Source organism: Lottia gigantea (assembly GCF_000327385.1).
Source record: "Lottia gigantea unplaced genomic scaffold LOTGIsca_40, whole genome shotgun sequence".
NCBI lineage: Eukaryota > Metazoa > Mollusca > Gastropoda > Lottiidae > Lottia > Lottia gigantea.
Window position 1 is genome coordinate 1,165,734 of NW_008709380.1, and position 21,134 is coordinate 1,186,867.

At 31.2% G+C, this 21,134-nt stretch overlaps 3 protein-coding genes across 3 annotated transcripts; 1 reads left to right on the forward strand and 2 right to left on the reverse strand.

Moving 5' to 3' along the window:
* Window positions 1–161: 161 nt before the first annotated feature.
* LOTGIDRAFT_217535 (hypothetical protein) lies at window positions 162–7,712 on the reverse strand. Its single transcript, XM_009060012.1, has 16 exons — window positions 7,555–7,712; window positions 7,067–7,157; window positions 6,708–6,845; window positions 5,781–5,915; window positions 4,847–4,990; window positions 4,377–4,448; window positions 4,161–4,205; window positions 3,866–3,919; window positions 3,649–3,709; window positions 3,351–3,430; window positions 3,111–3,194; window positions 2,641–2,880; window positions 2,203–2,331; window positions 1,774–1,849; window positions 1,497–1,563; window positions 162–1,293 (listed from the first exon to the last, which is right to left on the reverse strand). Exons 1-16 carry the CDS (start codon window positions 7,689–7,691, stop codon window positions 1,170–1,172), a joined length of 1,677 nt encoding a protein of 558 aa, XP_009058260.1. The 5' UTR covers window positions 7,692–7,712; the 3' UTR covers window positions 162–1,169.
* Window positions 7,713–8,533: 821 nt separating this feature from the next.
* Window positions 8,534–11,443, forward strand: LOTGIDRAFT_163501 (hypothetical protein; the record flags this gene model as incomplete). The annotated part of the gene is made up of 7 exons (XM_009060013.1): window positions 8,534–8,866; window positions 9,038–9,476; window positions 9,739–10,222; window positions 10,331–10,462; window positions 10,717–10,771; window positions 10,986–11,154; window positions 11,388–11,443. The coding sequence occupies 7 exons, from the start codon at window positions 8,534–8,536 to the stop codon at window positions 11,441–11,443; spliced, it is 1,668 nt and encodes a 555-aa protein (XP_009058261.1).
* Window positions 11,444–16,822: 5,379 nt separating this feature from the next.
* LOTGIDRAFT_233494 (hypothetical protein) lies at window positions 16,823–18,153 on the reverse strand. The gene is made up of 2 exons (XM_009060014.1): window positions 17,601–18,153; window positions 16,823–16,950 (listed from the first exon to the last, which is right to left on the reverse strand). The coding sequence occupies exons 1-2, from the start codon at window positions 18,069–18,071 to the stop codon at window positions 16,924–16,926; spliced, it is 498 nt and encodes a 165-aa protein (XP_009058262.1). The 5' UTR covers window positions 18,072–18,153; the 3' UTR covers window positions 16,823–16,923.
* Window positions 18,154–21,134: the final 2,981 nt, after the last annotated feature.

Here is a 21,134-nt window from a genome sequence, read left to right on the forward strand (position 1 = left end):
GCAAACTAACGATGTGATTTGTCTTTGAAAGGAATTAGGTTGCATCCTATGACCATTCTGTTGTAAATTAAATGACCTCAGATCGGGGCCTATTCTCATCATATCACTATATGAATATAGCAATCTCAATAATTCCAGAATCTACAGAAAAAATATCATTATTTAAACAATACATAACAATCCCTTTTATTAGATAAGACAAAACATAATAATTAAAACAATACAATAAACATTACCATTTCATGCGTAGAAAACAAATTTAAATATCATTAATAATTACAATGGATAGATTAGAATTGAAAACAAAATGAGCAGTACATACAAATATAAAACTTCAGTCTTATAAGATATACATGTGCATCCTTTCCCCCAACATGAACAAGAGTAGTCTTTTATAGAACAGAATACCTTCTACCAAAAAAGAAAGTTAATGAACCATCACTGGATGTACAGAAATATCTGTTTGACTTTTGATTAAAAAATTTTGCTCTATCTCTCGCTCTATATTAGTTATAACCTACATTACTATAAGAAATAGTGAAATACAAAATTGATATTTCAAAAAACAAGTACAAACGATCTGAACTGCAAAATGAAACCCATAACATTTTGACAATACATAGGTAGCAGCTAATGAACTTTTCACATGAGGAAGTGTATCAACCAAAAGTGAGTAAGTATGACAATCTTTGCAAGGTTAAAGATGACGAAATGCTGATTTTCAGGTCATAATCCTTAAAATCTAGAAAAGGCTGGTATAGTGATTTAAGCAGTTATTTGATGCAGTTCCACTTAACTTGTAACAAAATAAATAAGAACATAGTAAATATAAAGCAAAACATTCAGAAAATCTACATAATTATCATACTACTTAAACATAGATTGTCACAATCTAATGCTACTGTCCTGGTAAAATTTCCCTTACTGCACACTTGATAGCATTACCCATCTTCATTAGCCATTAGAAAATGTAGGATTTTTATTAAAAATCTTAATCATTATTACAATCTAAAGTTGACCATTCATTGAGAGAATTAGTTAATACTGAAATATAATAAATAATATGTAGGTCTACCAACTACCTAGACATACCTCATACTAATCAGCCCTATCCATTATTAATTAGTCCTACACTGTACTAATAAGGCCTACCTTATACTAATAAAAGTTTATTTACGATGAGACTTAATAAAATTAATCAATCCATTTGTAGAACTATCATGTGATGAGACTTGTTCACTTCCCTTTATTTCTGGTTGTATAACTTTAGCTAATTCTTTACCAAGTTCAACCCTAAAAAACAACATTGAGGAGTTCAATTTCTAACATGTTCTCGAAAAGGCCAGAAATGTGACTCTCCTGAACAACAATGATTTTCTTGAATCCATTCTCCTTCAAGCAGGGTTTATTTGAACAGACATACTTGACTCTTTAGGTAATAGGTTAAAAGAAGATGCCACATAATAAATAATTTAAAAAAAATAATAACTACTTACCCCCATTGATCAAATGAATTGATATCCCAGATAACACCCTGTACAAATATCTTATGTTCATACATAGCTGTAATAAAGAGAACGATATACTAAGTAATAAGAAAGCAACAAAATTTGCAGTTCCCATTATTTTTGAGCATATCTTCCTTCATTTCATCTTTAATTTATTTGATAACACCAAGAAAATGTGTGGAATGACAAAAATATTGTGAGTTCTACTGTAGCCAAATTCCAACAGTTAGGCTATCATAATATATAATGTACTAAAGAAACTTACCTATGAGGGCACCTAAAGTAAATGGTGTCAACTTCTGGAACATGATAGAATTACTTGGTCTGTTACCTTCAAATACCTGTTTATATATTAAATACATCAATATGAAGACTTCTTTGCGCTATCAACTTATTCTGAAGAAATTTATTTATGCACACATACAAACTGCATGCTATGTAATATAACCCAAAATTAAATACTGTTCTCAAGATACTACAAATATTGACTTTTAATATATAACATTAGTATGGCAGAAAAATAGCTCAGTCAGTAGCAAGTTGGTTTGTCATCTACTAGGCCATTAGGTGCCCTAGGTTCAAACCTTCCTTCAAATTTTGATTCTGAAAGTCTACCAGTTGTTGGCTTTCCACCCCAATCACAATCACCTAAAAGTTTCTAGTTCATCATAGTCATTATGCCAAATAAACAAACCTTATGTGGTAGAATATGAGTTATCTGTTCTTCACTCATACCAGCCTTCTTTAACTCACTTTCAGCTTTATCTCGTGTTTTACCTTTCATTAAGGCTTCAGTTTGAGCCAGGAAATTAGCTTGTAATATCTGTATTGAAAAACACAGTAACAGCCATCATTAAATGCAACTTTTCTTATTCAATGAACAAGAATTTCATAATGATGTCAAGGTATTACACAGAGTTTATGATACCTTGACATTATGAGAATGTGTTGCCTGTAGCTTAAAGCCTACTGAAACTAGTGCTAAGGCTGTGGAAATTATCTTCATTTAAATCTGTTTGATAAGTTGACATAAAAAATTCTCTATACAAAGATCTTGCAATGAAAACCTTGAAAATCTGTGATATACAAACAAATTTTGGCCTTTCTCAAAAAGGGTTCAAAGCCAATATACCTCATGATGTAAGCCTCCTTGTACAGGATTATGTGTTTCTACTGGCATCAAGAAATCACAGGGAATCAGCCTGGTACCTTGATGTATCAGTTGATAGAATGCATGTTGTCCGTTAGTACCAGGTTCTCCCCATACAATAGGTCCAGTAGTATAGTTGACACGTTGTCCACTTCGTGTTATATATTTACCATTACTCTCCATATCACCTTGTTGAAAATATGCTGCAAATCTATGCATGTACTGAAAAATTCATGTTACAAATTTTAACACATTAAATTAAATGGAGGGCCATTTGTTAGTTAGTTCAAAATTAGACATTTTTTTCAAATGGCCTTAGCAGCCACTTAATATAAAGTATGATGTAAAATTTATGTTTTGTTTAACTAAGACATGTGATTTTTATTTTTGATGTTGTGCATCAAACAAGTTTTTAGAATGATGTTCAACTGAATGAATAGTAATATTATTACCTGGTCATATGGTAGAAGAGCAATAGATTCAGCTTTATAGAAATTATGATACCATACACCTAACAAAGCTAATATTACTGGTAACTGAAATGTAGAATAGAATTGTCATAAACATTATTGAACCAGTCGACACATTTAAAAATGTCCTGTATTCCAGATTCTAATACAAACTTACAAAATATAATGGTATGTAAACTTGACGTTTGTACATAAAAAGTCAAAGCTATCTAAATTACCTACATTTTTCTCTAAAGGAGTTGTACAGAAATGTTGATCCATAAAATATGCTCCAGCTTGTAGATCAATAAAATTATCCATTCCTGAAATTCAATTTACTCTTTATTTATATATGATATATGACTGATATTAGGAATAAAAAAATAAGACAAGTATTGTATTGTAGTACAAAACACGAGAAATTTGGCTCTCACACTATATGCTTACACCAGTTTCTTTCAATTGAGTTCTTTCTCTCACAGATGTACAGAATAAAGACAATATTGACCGAACGAAACATTAAATAATAAACAATACTTACCAACAACTAATGCAATAGACATTCCAATAGCTGACCACAGAGAATAACGACCTCCTACCCACTAAAATAAACCAAAAACAATAAGCTTTACATTCTTTAACTATTTTTCTCCGAAAAATTCTCAAAAATTTCTGTATCATTATTTATGCAAGTCTATAAACATCAAACAACAAGATTAAAATATATAGAATTTAAAATAAAGAAAGTTTGTACTTACATCCCAAAATCCAAACATATTTTTTTCATCTATACCAAAATCTTTTACTTTGCTCTGTAACAAAATAAATTCAGTCAGTAGATGTCATACTTGACTGTATCAGCATACACTTACATATTTTCAGTTGCATATTAGAGTTCACAAATCAATGTTACGATGAATAATCAAGGAGGATAACTCAATAATATTCATGTGAAATTACAATACACTGAGATCTGATAATTATACAAAGAAATCTAACATATTTCAGGTTTTTGTGAGAGAGATATAACATAGCAATAAAAATACAACTTACAGCATTAGTAGACAAAGCTACAAAATGTTTGGAGACAGCAGACGGCTGAAAAGAAAAGAAAATTAAACATAATCTAGCATAAATGGATTAAAATGGATGAAAAATGATCTTGGGCATCACATATTTCATATCTAATAGATAGAATTCTGAATTTGAAATGGTGTTATAAAACAGATTTGAAAAATAAAGAACAGCATTTTGTATCCGTTAACTTACATCTTTGGCTTTCTCCAGGAACCAATTTTTAGCTGATGTGGCATTAGTTATGGTTTCTTGTGTGGTAAAGGTCTGAAATAACAATTAATGAAATCTTAAAATATCAAAATCTTGGCCTTTATTAATATTCATAATCTTAAAAACAGCATTAGGATGAATTCTGGTTTATTATGTACGCAAGTGTACTGACAATTCAAAGTTACTGTTACCAACGAATATTCAAGAATAAATATTTAACTGAAAATTCAATTGGTTACATATTTTATGACCTACAACATCTGCAGCATAACAATTTAGTCAGATCTGCAATGGCATGTGGAGTACCCCTCAGCAAAAAATAAAATGAAACATCTCGAAGTGCATTTTAATCATGTATCACACTATGCATATATTTTTCAAGCCCAATTGAAATGTAATACATGTTTTTAGATGATAAAAGATCATAAGACATTAAACAAACAAACACTGACCTTGGAAGCAATAATAAATAAAGTGGTTTCAGGATTCAGATCTTGTAATGTTTTGGCTAGATGTGTACCATCAATATTAGAGATAAAATGAGCATTCAAGTTTGACTTGTATGGTCTCAAGGCTTCAGTTACCATCAGAGGACCCTGGAAATTTAACAAGTGACATTTAACAACATCTCATCTCCTATTCTTCATACTATATTGAGCTGATGACGTAAAGAGAGAGTGTGTAAAGGGGGAAATTAGGCAAAAGTGTAGCTAAAATTCACATTCTCCTCCATGATTTTTAACCAGTTAATACACAAGGCCTCATTTTTCCTAATTTTCATAATAGACACTGTCAATTTTCAGACTATTCTGCCCTTTGACCTGAATTGATTTAATAGGGAAATCAGGTTGAAAGTTTTGATAATTGACAAGTCATGTGGAATTAATTGTAAAATATTAAAACATATTTAAGTTGATTAAATAACAGTAAATCTATTGTTATTTAATCAACTGTTATTAATCGAATACAAAAGTCAATAACTGGTAGGTATTCCTTCACTACAATAATAGTTTTATTTACTTATCATATCTTTTAGCAGTCAAGGACACGACAAGTGTTATTTCCTGTTATCAATGACAAAATTAATTTCCTTCTGGGACATATAAGATATCATTTCATTTTCAAACTCAAATTATGTTAGGGCTGATTTGCAATTGATAAAACCTACAGAGAATATGACAATGAAATTCCAAATGGTCATCACTTGATGGCTTGTATCAGCTCTTCAAGAAAGAGTGCATTTGATTTCAACTATGTACATTGAAAATTTAAGGTCACATCTTTTGTATAGGAAAGTTGTCAATGACTTAAATCTTACATGTAAATTGTGAACAGGCTCTACACAACGGAATTTACAGTACTTTAAACCAATCAGTTTGAACTCACCAGATCAGAGCCACCTATACCAATATTAACAATATCAGTAATAGCTAGACCGGTATAACCTTTCCATTTCCCTGATCTCACTTCCTCAGTAAATTCTCTCATATGTTGGAGTACACCATTAACATCAGGCATCACCTAATGGAAAGAAATCTAACATTTAGTGTTTATGCTTTGGACTCTTTTGATTTGTTCTGAGCTTAACCTTGGCCCTTGTTTTCATAATTCTAATATCTTTTTTAAAATCATATCCTGCATGTGGTTTGTCTGCAATGAGCAGCCAGAGGTCATGACTTCAACTCATTTATTGCGTTTAAAAATACTAGAAGATAGATTATAAAGAAGCAAAAGTTTGTCTGGGGAATCCGATATAGGGACATAGAGACATGCATCTGAAAGTCAACAAAGCATTACTTATCCAATAATTTGTTTAAAATGTTAAATTACCCATTTGCAAATTTCATGTGATCACAGAAACAGAATTTATGAATAATTAGCTTTTAATATTAAATATCACTGATGCCTTTAATACATTATAGATTTCCCCTACATAGTAGTTTATTATATATGAACATTTAATGATTTCCCCTATATAAAATGCTAACAAAAAGTTTTTTTTGTGTTAAATTCATTATTCATACTATATAAGCTTATATCTTATATATTAATTATTACAGATAAAACTAATGGTCATGAATAATATTAATATTCTCTAACAGACTGAGACTTCATTATATTCTTTACCAGACAATTCATTATGATTTCATTTTACATTTTCCTAATACAGATATATCTTTACTGTCTGAAAAATCACCTACACACTTTGGAGGTAACATCAGATAATGACTTGCGAAAGTTGTTACACCAAATACCATACTTATCTGAATAAATTCAGACACTTCCCTTCAATGATTGAAACTTAGAACTTACATCTTTTCCATCAACCATGATGGGTTTATTACTTTGATTACGTAATGCTGTGTGCAGTACAGCACGATTCTCAGTAAAATTTATTTTTTCACCTGAGAACATGGCATCTCGCATTTCTTCCACTTTTCTTTCTTTTGCCTATAAATAATGTCATAATCAATTGAATCAATGTGTCCAAAAATATCTGTAAATAAATGAAATGCACTTTTTAAAAAAATGAGCCTAGGTCTATAATACAGCTACCGGTCAGATGCTTGATTCTGATCAAAACTAAATTGATTAATTATCATAAAACCACTGCATAAAGCATTCTGCTTTGAATTTCTGGTAATAACAAATTTTTTCTATAAAAACCTTACCAACTGAAAAAGGTTTCCCAAAACTTCATCATTGATTAAATTTTTAGAATAATCCAATAAAATATCACCATCTTTTGTGTTCACAGATAAACTGAAAAAATGAATTTTGAACACTTTAATAGTCTCCAGAAAGACCAGTTAACTACCTGATTACCAGAAATGCAATTTTTTCTAATTAATAATCACTTTCCAACTTGTGCCTGTGCCCCTGTGGATACATTTTAAAACCACCCACAGGCATTAGTTAAAAAAAAAAAGAATTCATATCAAACCATCAGAATAATCAATTGAAGACACATCAGATCAACATAATGTTACTGCATTGAAATGTCTGTTTTTTGCGTAAATAATTACTCATATTAACATTTTACTTCGGTCAAGTTCATATGAGAAGTGAACACCACGACGAATGCCTATGGACATCATACAGGAGTATGCAAAAACTAACCGGTGACACAGCAAAAGCTCGTCTTCAAAAAGTAAGTTACCTGTATTTCTGGAAGCGTTGAGGGTCCTCATTAAACATCTGCAGAATGTTAAGCTTGGACCCATGGCGATCGAAAAAGCTTGACAATTTCTGCCAAGAAGGTTCAGTTGTCAGTTGGTTTCGTTGCTGTCCTGCCATTTCGCTACTCTCCAATAAATGACCTTCACTAGTAATGACCTTCACCTTGTCAAAACGTGGGAGGACTTCCGGGCTAAAGTGTCATCAACAGCTTGATATTGGCAGAAAAACTTCATCTTTTCATCAGATTATTACGTCGACAGTTGTTGAAAGTTACACTGCTTAGACCTTTAGATTATAGACTAGCTTGTAAGTCCCTCTTTGAGGAATGAACAATTTGTAACGTAACATTTTTGATCTACCAATGGCGGAAGCCTAGTACAATCCTACATACATGATTCATCAACATCATTACTACCTAGTACCTAGACCTTGAGACCAATATAACTTGGCTACGTATCCATCATGCAGACTGTTGTACAAATTGTAACCTACTGTTAGTTCACATTGTATCATTGAACTGTTATCCACAAAGCTATTCTGTTATATACACAGTAAATATAGAGAAAGTTGCTATGTCTAGTCTTGGAAATGACATGCCATGACATGAAGTGTCTGAATTTCTAGAGAGCAAACAGAAGTTGAGGCCTGTCCATTTTCGTTAGTTGGTAAAAACCATTATGTAGATCCCTAAAAAATTCCATGTGTCACTTTTCTTCCATTGTAGAAAGAATTATGGTTTTATTCTAAGACTGTTGAAGATGCAACTGAAAACACTAGTGCCATAGAAATAGGAAATCCACAGACATAAGATCATTGAGATGTATTTTACTGCTAACTCTATATTTGAAATGTCTATGAATATTTTATTTTGGAATAGAGCACATAAATTGACATGTTTACAATATTCATAATCAGAAGAATGATATAATGTGATATCTAAGAAAGAAGAAAAAAGCATAATGTCGCAATCAGTATTTCACGTGAACCACAACGAGTCAACACTGGTTAACGAAGTTCAGAACAGTTATGATGCCATCACAGCTTATAATATGTTTAGTTTTCAATATGACGGGGCTGGTTCCCGATTAATACAAACTCTCAGCCAGGCTCTAAAGGGAACAGTTTATCAGCAGATTAGTGAAGAATGTTGGACTTGTTTTACTGAAATCTATTCTGCTAGGCAGACTTTGAAGTTTATAGAACATTATAAAGCTATGGAAAGAGAATTATTTAATCTTAAAAAACAGATTGATTCTGGTAATCAACAAGATCTGTCTAAACTTTACTCTCAAGTAAGTAATTACATGTAATATGTTTACTATTAGTTGTTCAAATGAAAAATCATTAATTAATAAGCTTATAAATATAAATGTAGAAAGTTTAGAAATCTAGTAAAGTTTTCGAGAACCTGGCCTTTGTTTTTCTTAGACATTGTTCAACAAATATTCCTTCTTGCCTTTCAGACATTCTTCCACATATTGTTACAGTTTATCAAAATGCAAGATGACTATTTTAAATTGTGCCATGAGAATATATCCAATATTATTTCAAAATTGATGAAAACCAGTGAAGAAGCAACGACATCTCCAACTGAACAACCTGCTCAATCTAGTCCTTCCAAACAGAAATCCAATGTCTCTTCTACTAATTCTAGTCCAAAATTAACCAAACATCAGACATCCCCTCCCAAACAACAACAACCAACTTTAAAATCTTCCTTCCTCTCATTATTTGAGAGAAAATCGGTGCCAAGAGAGAAACAGAGTGCCTTCTATGTTGATGTACAAGATGATAGCAATGAAAAAGGTAATCCAAGACAACAAATGCCCACAATAACCTGTGATGATATATCTGCTCAAAGTCATATTTCAAATGGAACCACATCTTCTTCCAGTACCAAGAGTAAGTTCTGTTTCGCTGTTTAAATTTAATAATATTCCAATTTAACATGATTTATTTGCTACATGGAGCTTTGTCTAAACTAGATGCATTTGACTTTTCAATGATCCATTGGCATTATGTTCACTTTATTGAATAGCTCAATTCTGACTTGATAAAGGGTAGGGAATACATACTGTATAAGTAAATTACGGTTTCAAAGTCAGACTTTTATTGTCTGATAGAGAATTTGAATATCTATGCATTTCAAGTTTCTGTGTTTCAGACTTAGTGGATATAGCATCAGATGAAGAAATAGATAGTGTTATAAATTTGTTATCATGTTTAACGCCTACTAATCCTGGCAATAACTCAAATACCATGTCAGTGATCCCGGAAAATCATATCCAATTAACAGTTCCTCAAATATATCGAATGCCGAGTCCATTATCAGATACAAACATTGATGAACTCAAACCGCCAAATTTTGTCGTTCATCGCCGTAGTGAAGGAAGCCTTGATTTATCAGCCATTCAAAAAAATATCTGGAATTCACCCCATCGTGGCAGTCTTCCTGGTGGAGGTTTGAGACAGTTTGGTGGGGACATCAGTGCAATAAACAGACGTTATTCTCAAGATATGTACCATTCATTTCGTGGTAGTTCACCATACGTGCCAAGTGTTGGCTGGCCAGGTACACACTGGCTAACACCCACTAGTAATCTTCATACCAATAATACCTGGCCTTACTATAATGCTCTTAACCATGGGTAAGTTTATTAGTTTTCTTCTAAAATATTAATGATGGTTGTGAATTTGAAAGACATTTTGTTAAAAAGAGTAGGAAACAGTTCATTTCATTGTATTCTACATTACAGACAAACAGATACGTTAAACAGTAGTTGGTCTGGTGTTCAAGATTCTAGTGATCTTAGTGATGACTCATCTTGTGGTGGTGGGGAACAGTTTTTTGCTGTTGGTCAAGATTTAGTTCAGGCTCTGGATTCTAAGTAAGTTGTTTTGAATTCCTGTTTCTATCACCTAGGCTAGAATCATCTATTTTACACCCCTCAACCTTAAGTGAACTTCCATACATTCATTATTTCAGTCAATATGATACAGTGTGTATGACTGGAAGAGCTAGCAAGCTAGAAATTGTTGCCAGTTATGTGTATCACGTTCAGAAGGGTGTTCAGGAAAATATATTCATTGACTTCTGTCTTCAGTCTTTCAGAACCTTAAAAACTCTATTTTTTGTTTGCAGAGATTATGACAGTGATGATGAAAATAAAACAAAGGGAGACAAAAGAAACATTAAGGTGAATTTTCAATTCTTTCCCTTTTGAGTTTAGTTACATCTTTCATTACTGTCAAACTAATTTGTTAAAACACCATGGTGATTCCAGCTGATTTTGGAATAGAATTTACTTTGCTATGCAATGAAGGTAAAATGCCCCACCAAAAAATGAATAAAATGCTTTTGATCTGTGTTTCAATTTGAATAAATGAGTGATGTTATTTTGTTTATAATAGAAATGCAGTAATACATGGCCAGTTCTACAACAATGGGACAAAACTAATACAGATCATAATAATATGTTACAACCCCCTTCTGATGAGGATCACATGATACATCGCCCAGTACAGATGCAATGGAGTGATCCTATGTCATCACACAGCATGTGGCCATCTAATCCTCCAGGTAACAGTCTTTATATTTAATAACAGCTCCAGTTTACATAACTTAACAGTCCATATTTTTATATTAAATATATTAAACAGTTCTAGAGATCTGAAAAACAAGTGTTTAAGTGTTTGAGTTTTTAAAATGATCAGAAAAAGATCAATTTTTATTTTGAATTGAACAAATCTGGATGATGTCAATTAATGTTCATGTTTTTTTTTTAAATAAATTTATACAAATATTCTTTTCAGGTGTTCAACAACAAAGGCATTCACAAAGTATGCAGGGCTTTAGTTTATACCAGTGAATTATTGAAATTATAGAATAAATGACAAGAGATCACATTATTTACATACTGCATTGTTTACAGTTTTTTTTTTGCTTTAGATGAATGAAAACAAATGCAGATCATTTTGTGTACTTGTAATAGACTTTCTCAAAATATTCAGTTGTTTTTATGAGTCAAATTGTTTAAATATTACTTCACCCACTTTCACACCAAATATTTTACCACACCAAATATTTTACCATCAGTATTTATATAGTAATGAAGATTTACTTTTAATTAAGCTAATATATATTGTTGTTTTCTTTTGATTTGTTGCTTTTGATTTGAATATTTGATTCATTTGAAACATCCAAATTTCAAAAAGGTATATTAACACAACACCCAGGTACGTAGACCAGGGCTTTACAAAATTAAGTTTGTTAAAAGGTGCCATAGAAATCACTATACCGGTAGTTGTATTATCCCTTCACTTATTAGCAGTAACTAATTAAGAGTTCTTGCCCTTTAATTGATAGTCATATAAATATATATTTTTATTGTTATTTGGTGCTACATATTGGTTATGTTTTGTTGTTTTTTGGTATATATATATAAATAAAATGCACTGGTTATATTTGCACAGTACTGGAGTATTATGGTATTTATATTTTATTCATAATGTGAATCACATGTTTAGTTTATTGAAGTGTCAAAGCTAAATTTGATTCAAAAAGCTCTAATTCATCAGGATGTGAGATTTGCCTGTCTGCTGTTGAAGTAGTGCTCTATGTAATGACAGCAGAATTAAAGTTACTTATGTTAAAATTTTACTTAAAAATGAATTATAAATTTTATCTGATGGTCTACAACCTCAATTCAACACAACTGGAAACCTAAGCAATGATAATTCTACGGATAATGTATTGATTTGTTAAAATCCTTATGTATATATAATTAAAAACAGACAAATAAATTTTGCACATCTGATTCAAGATACACATATAAACATTTTTGTTTGGGTAAAATTAATAGATTTTGCAACTAAACAAGTCTTAAAATAAATTATCTGCTCATGTTTGGAAACTGACCAGGATGTGCACAATACCCTTGCTCTACTATACATGTAATTACTATAGTATAGGCTTTGTTATTGTTTTTGTCTTAGAGATGTTGAAGTAAAGATGTATATGAGTAAATGATACAGTCTTGTATGTGATGTTTTCAAGATTATCCCTAAAAGGTCATTCAACAAACTATTAGCTTTAAGCTCTTGAGTCAAAATACTTCATTGAATTTGAACTAAAATGAGATTAGAGGACTTGCTTGTGAGACACCTGATGCCACTGCTCTCAGATTTATGGTGCTTTATGAGCATAATATTTGTCTGTTATGTGTTTTTAGACTTGTGATTATTATTTCAGCTTCTCTGACTATATTTTGTTATTGTGTGTAGTGTGTTGTTTGGTCACATATTTATTGGGTTTAATTATTATATATCAATCATGGTGCAGGAAATATTAATTTTATAATGATAAATGGGAGATACATTTCACAGTCCTTTTCCACAATATTAAATTATCACTAAAAATTGTCTTTTGATCTTGTTGAATTATAAATAAAATAAATGGTATGAAACTATGTGTCCCTTTTGATATATCAGATGCCAACTGCAGAAAATATTCTTCTACAAATGCCTTTTCTTCTGAGCTTCTAATGCTGATTGGGTCAATCTTTCGCAGGGTTCAAGATCGTCATATCTAAATGTACCCGGATGTACACAGAATAAATAACATGTACCCTGCTGGAGAACTTGAATGCCTTGAAAATTTTGTTACTGATTGTAGTAAAGATTACGCCTTAATTTGGATTTCAAGGAAATCACATAGTTATTGCCTATGTCAAAATATACCGACTTGACCTAATGAGTATTGAGATTCAATTTCTCAGAAACAGGAATTCTTCAGCTAAACCAATCAGTAATATTGTTCACAGCGCGAAATTTGAGCATTCAAATTAAATTGTGTCCATAATTATCAACGTTTTAAAGTTTCTTGAGACACTGCCAAATATAGAAAAGACATCTATAGAATTAGGAAAAGAAATTTCTAGTTTGAGATATTTTTGAAGGAATTATGCGATTTTCATGCAAGACTCGAATCGACCCCCCAAAATGGTGCATCTATCTCTTTAAAATAATCAAATTATCTATGCCAAGTTATAATTTTACAAATCCCCTTGAACTTGTTTACATACTATCATAATATTTATCTGCTATTTTATTGAACATGGTTAAAAATAGACAAGGAGAGTTTGTTTACAGTTAAAATCTGTTTCACTAAATTAGTCATTTTCCATGTGATAAATTGATCTCTTTTCTGCCATTAAATAAAATTGATCTAATTTCTATCATTGTTAGACTATTTCAAAATTTTTATTTTATTTTTAAACTGACACTTACACGCCAATTAACTTGAAAAAAAGGTTGTTTACTTCTTCATAATGTCTAAATGGATACAAAAGCATTTCAATTTTATTAGATTCTTCAGCATCAGCAAATTTCAAAAATAACTTGTCTTATGCCTTATTTAAATTTTTGAAGTGTGTGCCAGATTCAAAATAATGAAAATGATGAAAAATGTCTTTATTTGTTACACAGATTTAGTAGATTTTGTCAATATTGTAAAAATGTAGCATGGACATTGACATTTCTTTCCAGGGGCAACATTAAAAAAGCATATCGTCATTCAAACGGGAAAAAAACAGAGGTCCTGTGCACACCAAAGATCCTTAAAAAGTTCATTGCACACTGCATTGCGTTGCTCTTTTTATTAACCCCAAGGTGGAGGAAAGTAGGACGTAAAACTCCATTCATATATCATTTCTCATGGGCAATGATCATACGAAACTATGTTTGGTTCTAACATGGTGTGGTTGTTTTTGTTTCAAGTCTAGACTTTGGTATATTATAATCTGTAACTGATAACAACATAGGTTGATAGAGGTGATCATATTTCAATACAATAGTACAACACCCCTTTAATACGTTTTCAGGAAATTTGTTTATCTTTAAATAATGCATATTGACCGGATTTGTAAAGGTAAACAAACAAAGCTGAACCTTTGAAAGAAAAAATAAATTTGCAGGTATCTACAGTATCATGAATGTCAAAAGCAATTATTATAAAATGATCTTCAATGACAAAAAAATTCTCTGCAAAAATAATGGGTTTTTAGTGGTCCCAATGCCATGATTCTGATGTCATTTTTACTCATTGAATCAGTTTTTCATAACTTTAAGATATAAGCATTGATCAGTTCAAAGCAGAATTGGTCAGCTCTGTGTGAACTTTGAATAATGAATACCATGGTTTATTCTTACAAATTCAGGTAGTGTAATTACACCACCATCTTTGCAATCAGACATTGAATTGAAGATTCAGCACTATAACATAGTAATTTAAAAAGTCTGATATCCTTAAAGGAAATGTCAATAGATAAATTATATAAACTGCAGTAGCCTCTATTGTAATCACAAACCAAAAGTTTAACAAAAACCTGAATATATTTTGAAAGTGAACAATGAGAAAGTCACGGTTGGTGAAGTCTGGGTTATTTACTCAAAACATTTGTGTTAACAACTTGTTTATCACTTTATTTAAAAATATCCTGTAACTTGTATAGGCATTGTCTAAGCTTGTTTAGACTTCACGTAATATGATTTCTGACTTAAAAACAAAATTCATTGGGCATATATCTATGTTTCTTTCCATATTTTTTTCATTCTGCATGGATCAATCTCTGCATACACATTTTCTCACATATGCTTTAGAATTTTCATTTTTTTTTTACCGAATTCAATAAACATTATATATAATGCATAATATGTAGTAGGATAAATAAGGTGATTGCCATTTCTTCTATGTGATGTACCGGTACAAAATATTTTGTTAATTTATTATAAATGAGAGTCAAATTGTGTAACCATTACTAACCAAGCCTATTTTTCATTTTGTCATATCAAGACCTTGAGGCATACACACATACTACTTCACTATTCATACTATGACAGGATGAGGTATGAGAGTTATGCAATGAAGTTAAGGTCACAGTGATCACAAAAAAGCATTTATTACAGCTCTGTTGGGATGCAAAAATGGTTTCCAAGTACACTCATAGATCCTATTTTCACCATTCTGGTTTGATGTCTGTAGTTAGATGTCACTCACAATAAACTTGGCCTGATTTTTTAAAATAATTATCATATGTCTATTTTTGGTTACTTTAGAAATGCAAAATGTAATTTGAGTTAATAAATTGTAGGCCATCAAAAATTTAACTCGCAAAACAATGATTTAATTGACAACATCTGCTATGGTGACTCATTTCTGGGGCAGATCACTGAATTCTCTTTATATCAGGACAGAATTAGCCAAGAATTTAAAACTTTTAAAATGTTGAAGAAGCCTGTATAAAAGTGAAACATAAGTGGCTGATGTTAAAATAAAAAAGTTTATTAAGTTTAATCTAGTAATGTAACCTTCATTGTTAGAGAGCTAATATTACCTTGTACTCATATACTATTCAGAAATTGCCTCAAGTGTACTGAATTGATATTCTACTCAATAATGTCTGTCACAATTATGTTTATAACTTAGTTTGCTTACATTTTTCATTTCGGCTGTTTTGGACCCAACATAAGAAAAATAGTAAATTTTGCAAGCATTTCAGACTTATACATGTTTGAGTGTTGCATACTTTAAAAATCTAATTTCTTGAATAACAGTTTTTCCATGATAAATATATTTGCAGTGAAACATTATGTTAAGACTGTCCCTTTAAGTTATAAACATTCATACCAGGAAACTATTAAAGTCTGTCAATCAAATATAATCTATATAATATTGATGTCAACCAGTGAAGTGGACAAAACCCATGTAATGTGACTTGAAAAGCCATGAAAGCTTATAAGTATCTAGTAGCAACTACAGCTTTTTTTCGGAAAATAAATTGGAGGTCACATTCATAAGCAATTTTAAGAGAAACCATCAGAAATGAGGATAGTCTGAGTTTCTTCCATTTTCAAAGAATATTAAAAACTAGGAATGGCACTACTTTTCTTAGAGTCCATTAATTAATGCCACTCTGGAATTTAAAGGGACTAGAGCACCAAGTAGGGGGATTGATTTGAATCTTGAATACATGTAAATAGTCTTCAGAAATATTAGAAATGTACAAAAATTGCACAATTCCTTCAAAAATATCTAGACACATATAGATTGGAAGGCTCAAATTTCGATGGTGAACTGTTTATGATTGGCAAAAAAAGGCACACCTGTCCCATTGAGACACTTTATGCTAGAGCATAACATCAAAACTTCTACCCAAGTATGCGGATCTATACAAATAAAAACAAAATGGTAAATTTAACATAATTATGTAACAAAATTTTAGCACCTTTGGATGCATCAAACAATAGAAAAATGTTTTTTTCATAATTAATAATTATTTCAAAGAATTAATTAACATTCAAACCAATCACAATTAACCTTCAAATAGAACATATATATATAAAATTAGATAGAACATTTATTCACACACTACATACAAATTACAAGGCTTGGCAACCCTCCAAATTCAAATGGGCTTCATGTACTAGGTCAAGTTCTTTTTTTTCAAAACATTTCTAAGAAGGGTTGCCAAGTCTGCCATCTACACACATATAAATCAAAATAACACAATTATTCTCATGATGAGTAAAGCTTTGATGTGTCTTTTATAAAGTTTTTTCCTGATTTTCATATAACTTGAGATTCTCATGACATAATTATAGATGGTGATTTTACAAATATAACAAACGAAGTGAAAAAGTGATTTTGCATTGATAAACATATTTACAAAAGACCCATTTTTTTCAATTTTGGTATCTTTAAGTAGATTTTACCCTGACAATGTCATTGTTTGTTGCACACAAACTGATGCAGTTCACATATAAACCATTTACACTGTATGTATGATATTGATATTATTACTATGTAAATAACAACAAGATTAGTCTGTTGTTAATGACAAATGGCAAATGAATTATTGATTATTTTTGTGCACTGTCACTTGGTGTTATTCATTGCCTTGAACCACAGTTTTTCACAGCAAAATCTTGAGCAAATTACACATTCTCATTAAAAATGTCAGGACTCACAGTTCCAAATGAGAAAGAACTTAAACTGGATGATTTAGAAAAGCTGCCAACATCGAAGAGCTCAGATTTTTCATGAGGTGGTGTGGTTGGATGTTGAGATGTCATTGGCACTGACATGGCAGAATTGGCTGATTCCATTCGAGAAGTGAGACGTCGAACGGCTTCCTGAATTAACGTTTGTTCGTGTAACAATTTTTCCAACAGTTTATGAGGAGATTCGTCTTCCTCCTTCACCTTACAACAACAGCTTCTCCAGTTATTCCTTTTACAACTACATTTTTGACACAATCCACTGCCACCATTTTCTCGACACGGACTACGAATTATCGAGTACGGTGTCGACCGGTATTTTGATAGTTTTTCCTGACTTTTGAGGCATAATCTATCTCTGATTCCTTTTACAAGATTGTCAATTTCCTTAGGTATAATAGGAGATGTGCAATCTCCATCTCCTTCAATCTTTACCGGCATCTTTTTATCACAGAAAGAGGAAATATTTTGGTATTCAATGTCGACTGATATTGAATGAGAGAGATCTCTGTTTACGTTAGCCGGTAGCTTTTCTAACAAGTGCGCGTTTTCTGAATGAGCGTCATAAAATAGTTCTGACTGTTTTTGAACATTCTCTTCAAATATAGCGACAAAAAGCAAAATCAATGAAAGAACCATCCAAATTAGTTTACATTATTTAATTCTGACAATCTTTGCTGTGAGGATTATCGAGATTAACTGAAAACATTAAATGTAAACAATAAATAATTGGCGTAGTAATAAAATCACGCTGTTTTGGCATGGTTTTGAACGGTTGGACCAATCGGCTGCAGAATAAGAAGAGTTTGTGATGATGTTCAGTTGATGTATTCAGAGATCTGATTGGTCATAGTATTTGAATAAACTAATCAAAACATAGTATTTGTCAACTTATTTTCGACGGAAAATGATTCTGGTCAAGTCACTCTGATGATAGTGCGAATGGACTGAGATTGTTTTTTATTGACATCATGGTATGATTGGATAATATTTCCCGCGGTGTCATTGCGTACTTGTTGTTGTGATGTAGGTTGCTAAACAAAGAGCCCCTGGCTATTTTTATACATTGCCTGCATTTTTTTCATATCAAATCAATCCGACACGGTCGAAGTGGAAGCGAGTTCTCTTTGAATGTTTTTCCTTTACATTATGACTTTGGGTAAAACTTACTGCATTTGGCATTTTGGGCTTTTAGACATGCCATGGCTAATTCTATGTAAGAAATGTAAGAGAATATGCCAAGTCAAAAGTAAAATCATGGCCTATTTCTTTTCAATATTGAACTATGTGTAAATAAAAGACTCTTGACCACATTTAAGGTTTAATTGGACCAACAAAGGAAACAGGACATTGGCCTCATAAAATATTCCCAGTCACAACAAATCCATAGTTTTGAATAACCAGTACAAATGTAAAGTTACACCCATTTAAAAGCCTTGACAACCGCGAACCAAATCGAGGTCATGACTGAAATTTCAACCAATCAGGAAACTGATATGTATCACACGACCTTTGACCTCTCATTGATACCATTTTTACTACAATAATACACTACTCTTGGCTGATAGTAATATAACGATGAAAGGTTAGAAAAATTTCCATAGGCCATAAACTAGTTATACAACCTATATCTGGATTATAACTGTGAAACGCAGTTGGGAATGTTTTGTTATTGTACATTAAGTGTTACACATATGTTAGCCTACTGCAACATCAATTCCAAATTTTATTCTTTACAACAATTACTCTTATGTTTTTACAAGACAGTGTGGTTTCTGAATTATATTTCAATTTTTCACAAATATTCAATATTCAATTCTTCACAAGTTTGTTATCAATATATCTTTTCAGGTGCATGTAAAAGATTATTTGAAATAAGGATAATCATCTCTTAGAAATCGCACATATATAATGAGGGCATGCTTTTCTGATCTTTGTTTGATTCTTTCTTCACCTCATGTTTACAAGTTGACATCACCATACTTCAACATACTGGAACATTAATAGTAAGGGATCTTTTCTGACAAAGCATCATTATTTGCTGAAAATAGGAGGGGTGGAAGCAATGCAGGACAGCTTCCTCGAAATTAAGAAGTGTGTGTCCCAGCATTTTTCTCTATGAATCATGGGCTTGCTGGAATAAAAACTACTAGTGAACCTTGTATGGTATCCACTTTAATAACCATAACATACGTAATTGTAAAATAAACAATAATACTATCAAATAATACCCAAAATATTCTAATAATATAACAAAATCTAATAATACAGTATTGCCTTTGATTCCCAGTTGTCAAAACTGGTTGATGTTCTTCATTTGAACAGTAAATACAGTACAATAACAACATATTTTTTACTGTTAAAATAGTAAGTAACAACATGTTTCAGGCTCTGTTTTAATTTTTCCCAAGTACAATATATCAATATAGTGCATCAATTATTTGGAGTACATTACCAGAATCAATCAGACAATGTGAATCTATGTCCATATATAAATCTAACATGAAATCACAGCCACTATCATTATCCTATTAATTGAGAACACTTTCTTGAGCCTAGAGCATTCCCTAGAGGATTGAATTTCTGCATTTCTTTGTTATTAGCATGAGGGTTACTATGAGACTATATTTCTAAACTTGAATCACAATATGAATGTAAAAAAGGTATTTGTTGCCACTTTTCCCAGTTTAATTGGATAAACAAAAATAAGTTGTACAATCAACATAACAGATACAAAAAACATAAAAAAAATATCAGTTCTATATTTTAACAAAAGTTAAGGCTTACTATATAATTTTTCTTTTGTGTCCATTTGAACAATGTAAATCACTGTCTTAGTCTAGCTATATAGATATACAATCAAAATTCTGGAGAATGTATTAATAACATAAAAATGATAAAAAAAAAAAAAAACTGGACCATTTCAAACATTTTTGTAGCTTGGTAACATCTAAAAAACTATGCATTTAGGCATATTGGAAATTTGTTGAATGCATTACCATTATGATTAACACTAAACCATCTCATCTATTATTAAGCATAGTTTATAAAAATATGTGCATTGGATTTATACACCAGATGCCAAATCAAATAATATCTTCTTGGGTTTTTTGATTCTTTTAATTAAAAAAACAAAACAAATAAGCACACTTAAATTGATTAACCTCCTTGTAATGTAAAACCACAAACAATTTGATGAAAATATGATAAACTTTATGATTCTTGTGTTTCTAGGTAGACAACTAAACCTTTATCATCTAATTCTGCTTGATATAACTCTACCTCTTCATAACACTGAAATATGTATATAAATAATGGGGAAAAAGGTTTTATCAACTTCACAGGGTAAAGCTATTATGAACTTCATCTTATATCTTTTTTGGAACAATTAAACAAAATCGAAATTAAACAAGGTAGACTTATTCTGTCCATTAGACTTACCACCTAAAAATGAACTCTACTATTCCCAAAAATAAAGTGAACTGTTTGTGTCTATGCTGTGAA

What these genes read in the sequence shown, in the direction of transcription:
- LOTGIDRAFT_217535 (XM_009060012.1), bottom strand. Translation starts at nt 7,691, where the DNA reads ATGGCAGGACAGCAACGAAACCAACTGACAACTGAACCTTCTTGGCAG. An exon ending in TATTTATTATTGCTTCCAAG is followed by an intron (nt 4,449 to 4,846) that starts GTCAGTGTTTGT and finishes TTGTTATTTCAG; the next exon opens with ACCTTTACCACACAAGAAAC. An exon ending in CTCATATTCTACCACATAAG is followed by an intron (nt 1,850 to 2,202) that starts GTTTGTTTATTT and finishes ATATATAAACAG; the next exon opens with GTATTTGAAGGTAACAGACC.
- LOTGIDRAFT_233494 (XM_009060014.1), bottom strand. Translation starts at nt 18,071, where the DNA reads ATGCCGGTAAAGATTGAAGGAGATGGAGATTGCACATCTCCTATTATA. An exon ending in GTTCTTTCTCATTTGGAACT is followed by an intron (nt 16,951 to 17,600) that starts GTGAGTCCTGAC and finishes TTCTATTTGAAG; the next exon opens with GTTAATTGTGATTGGTTTGA.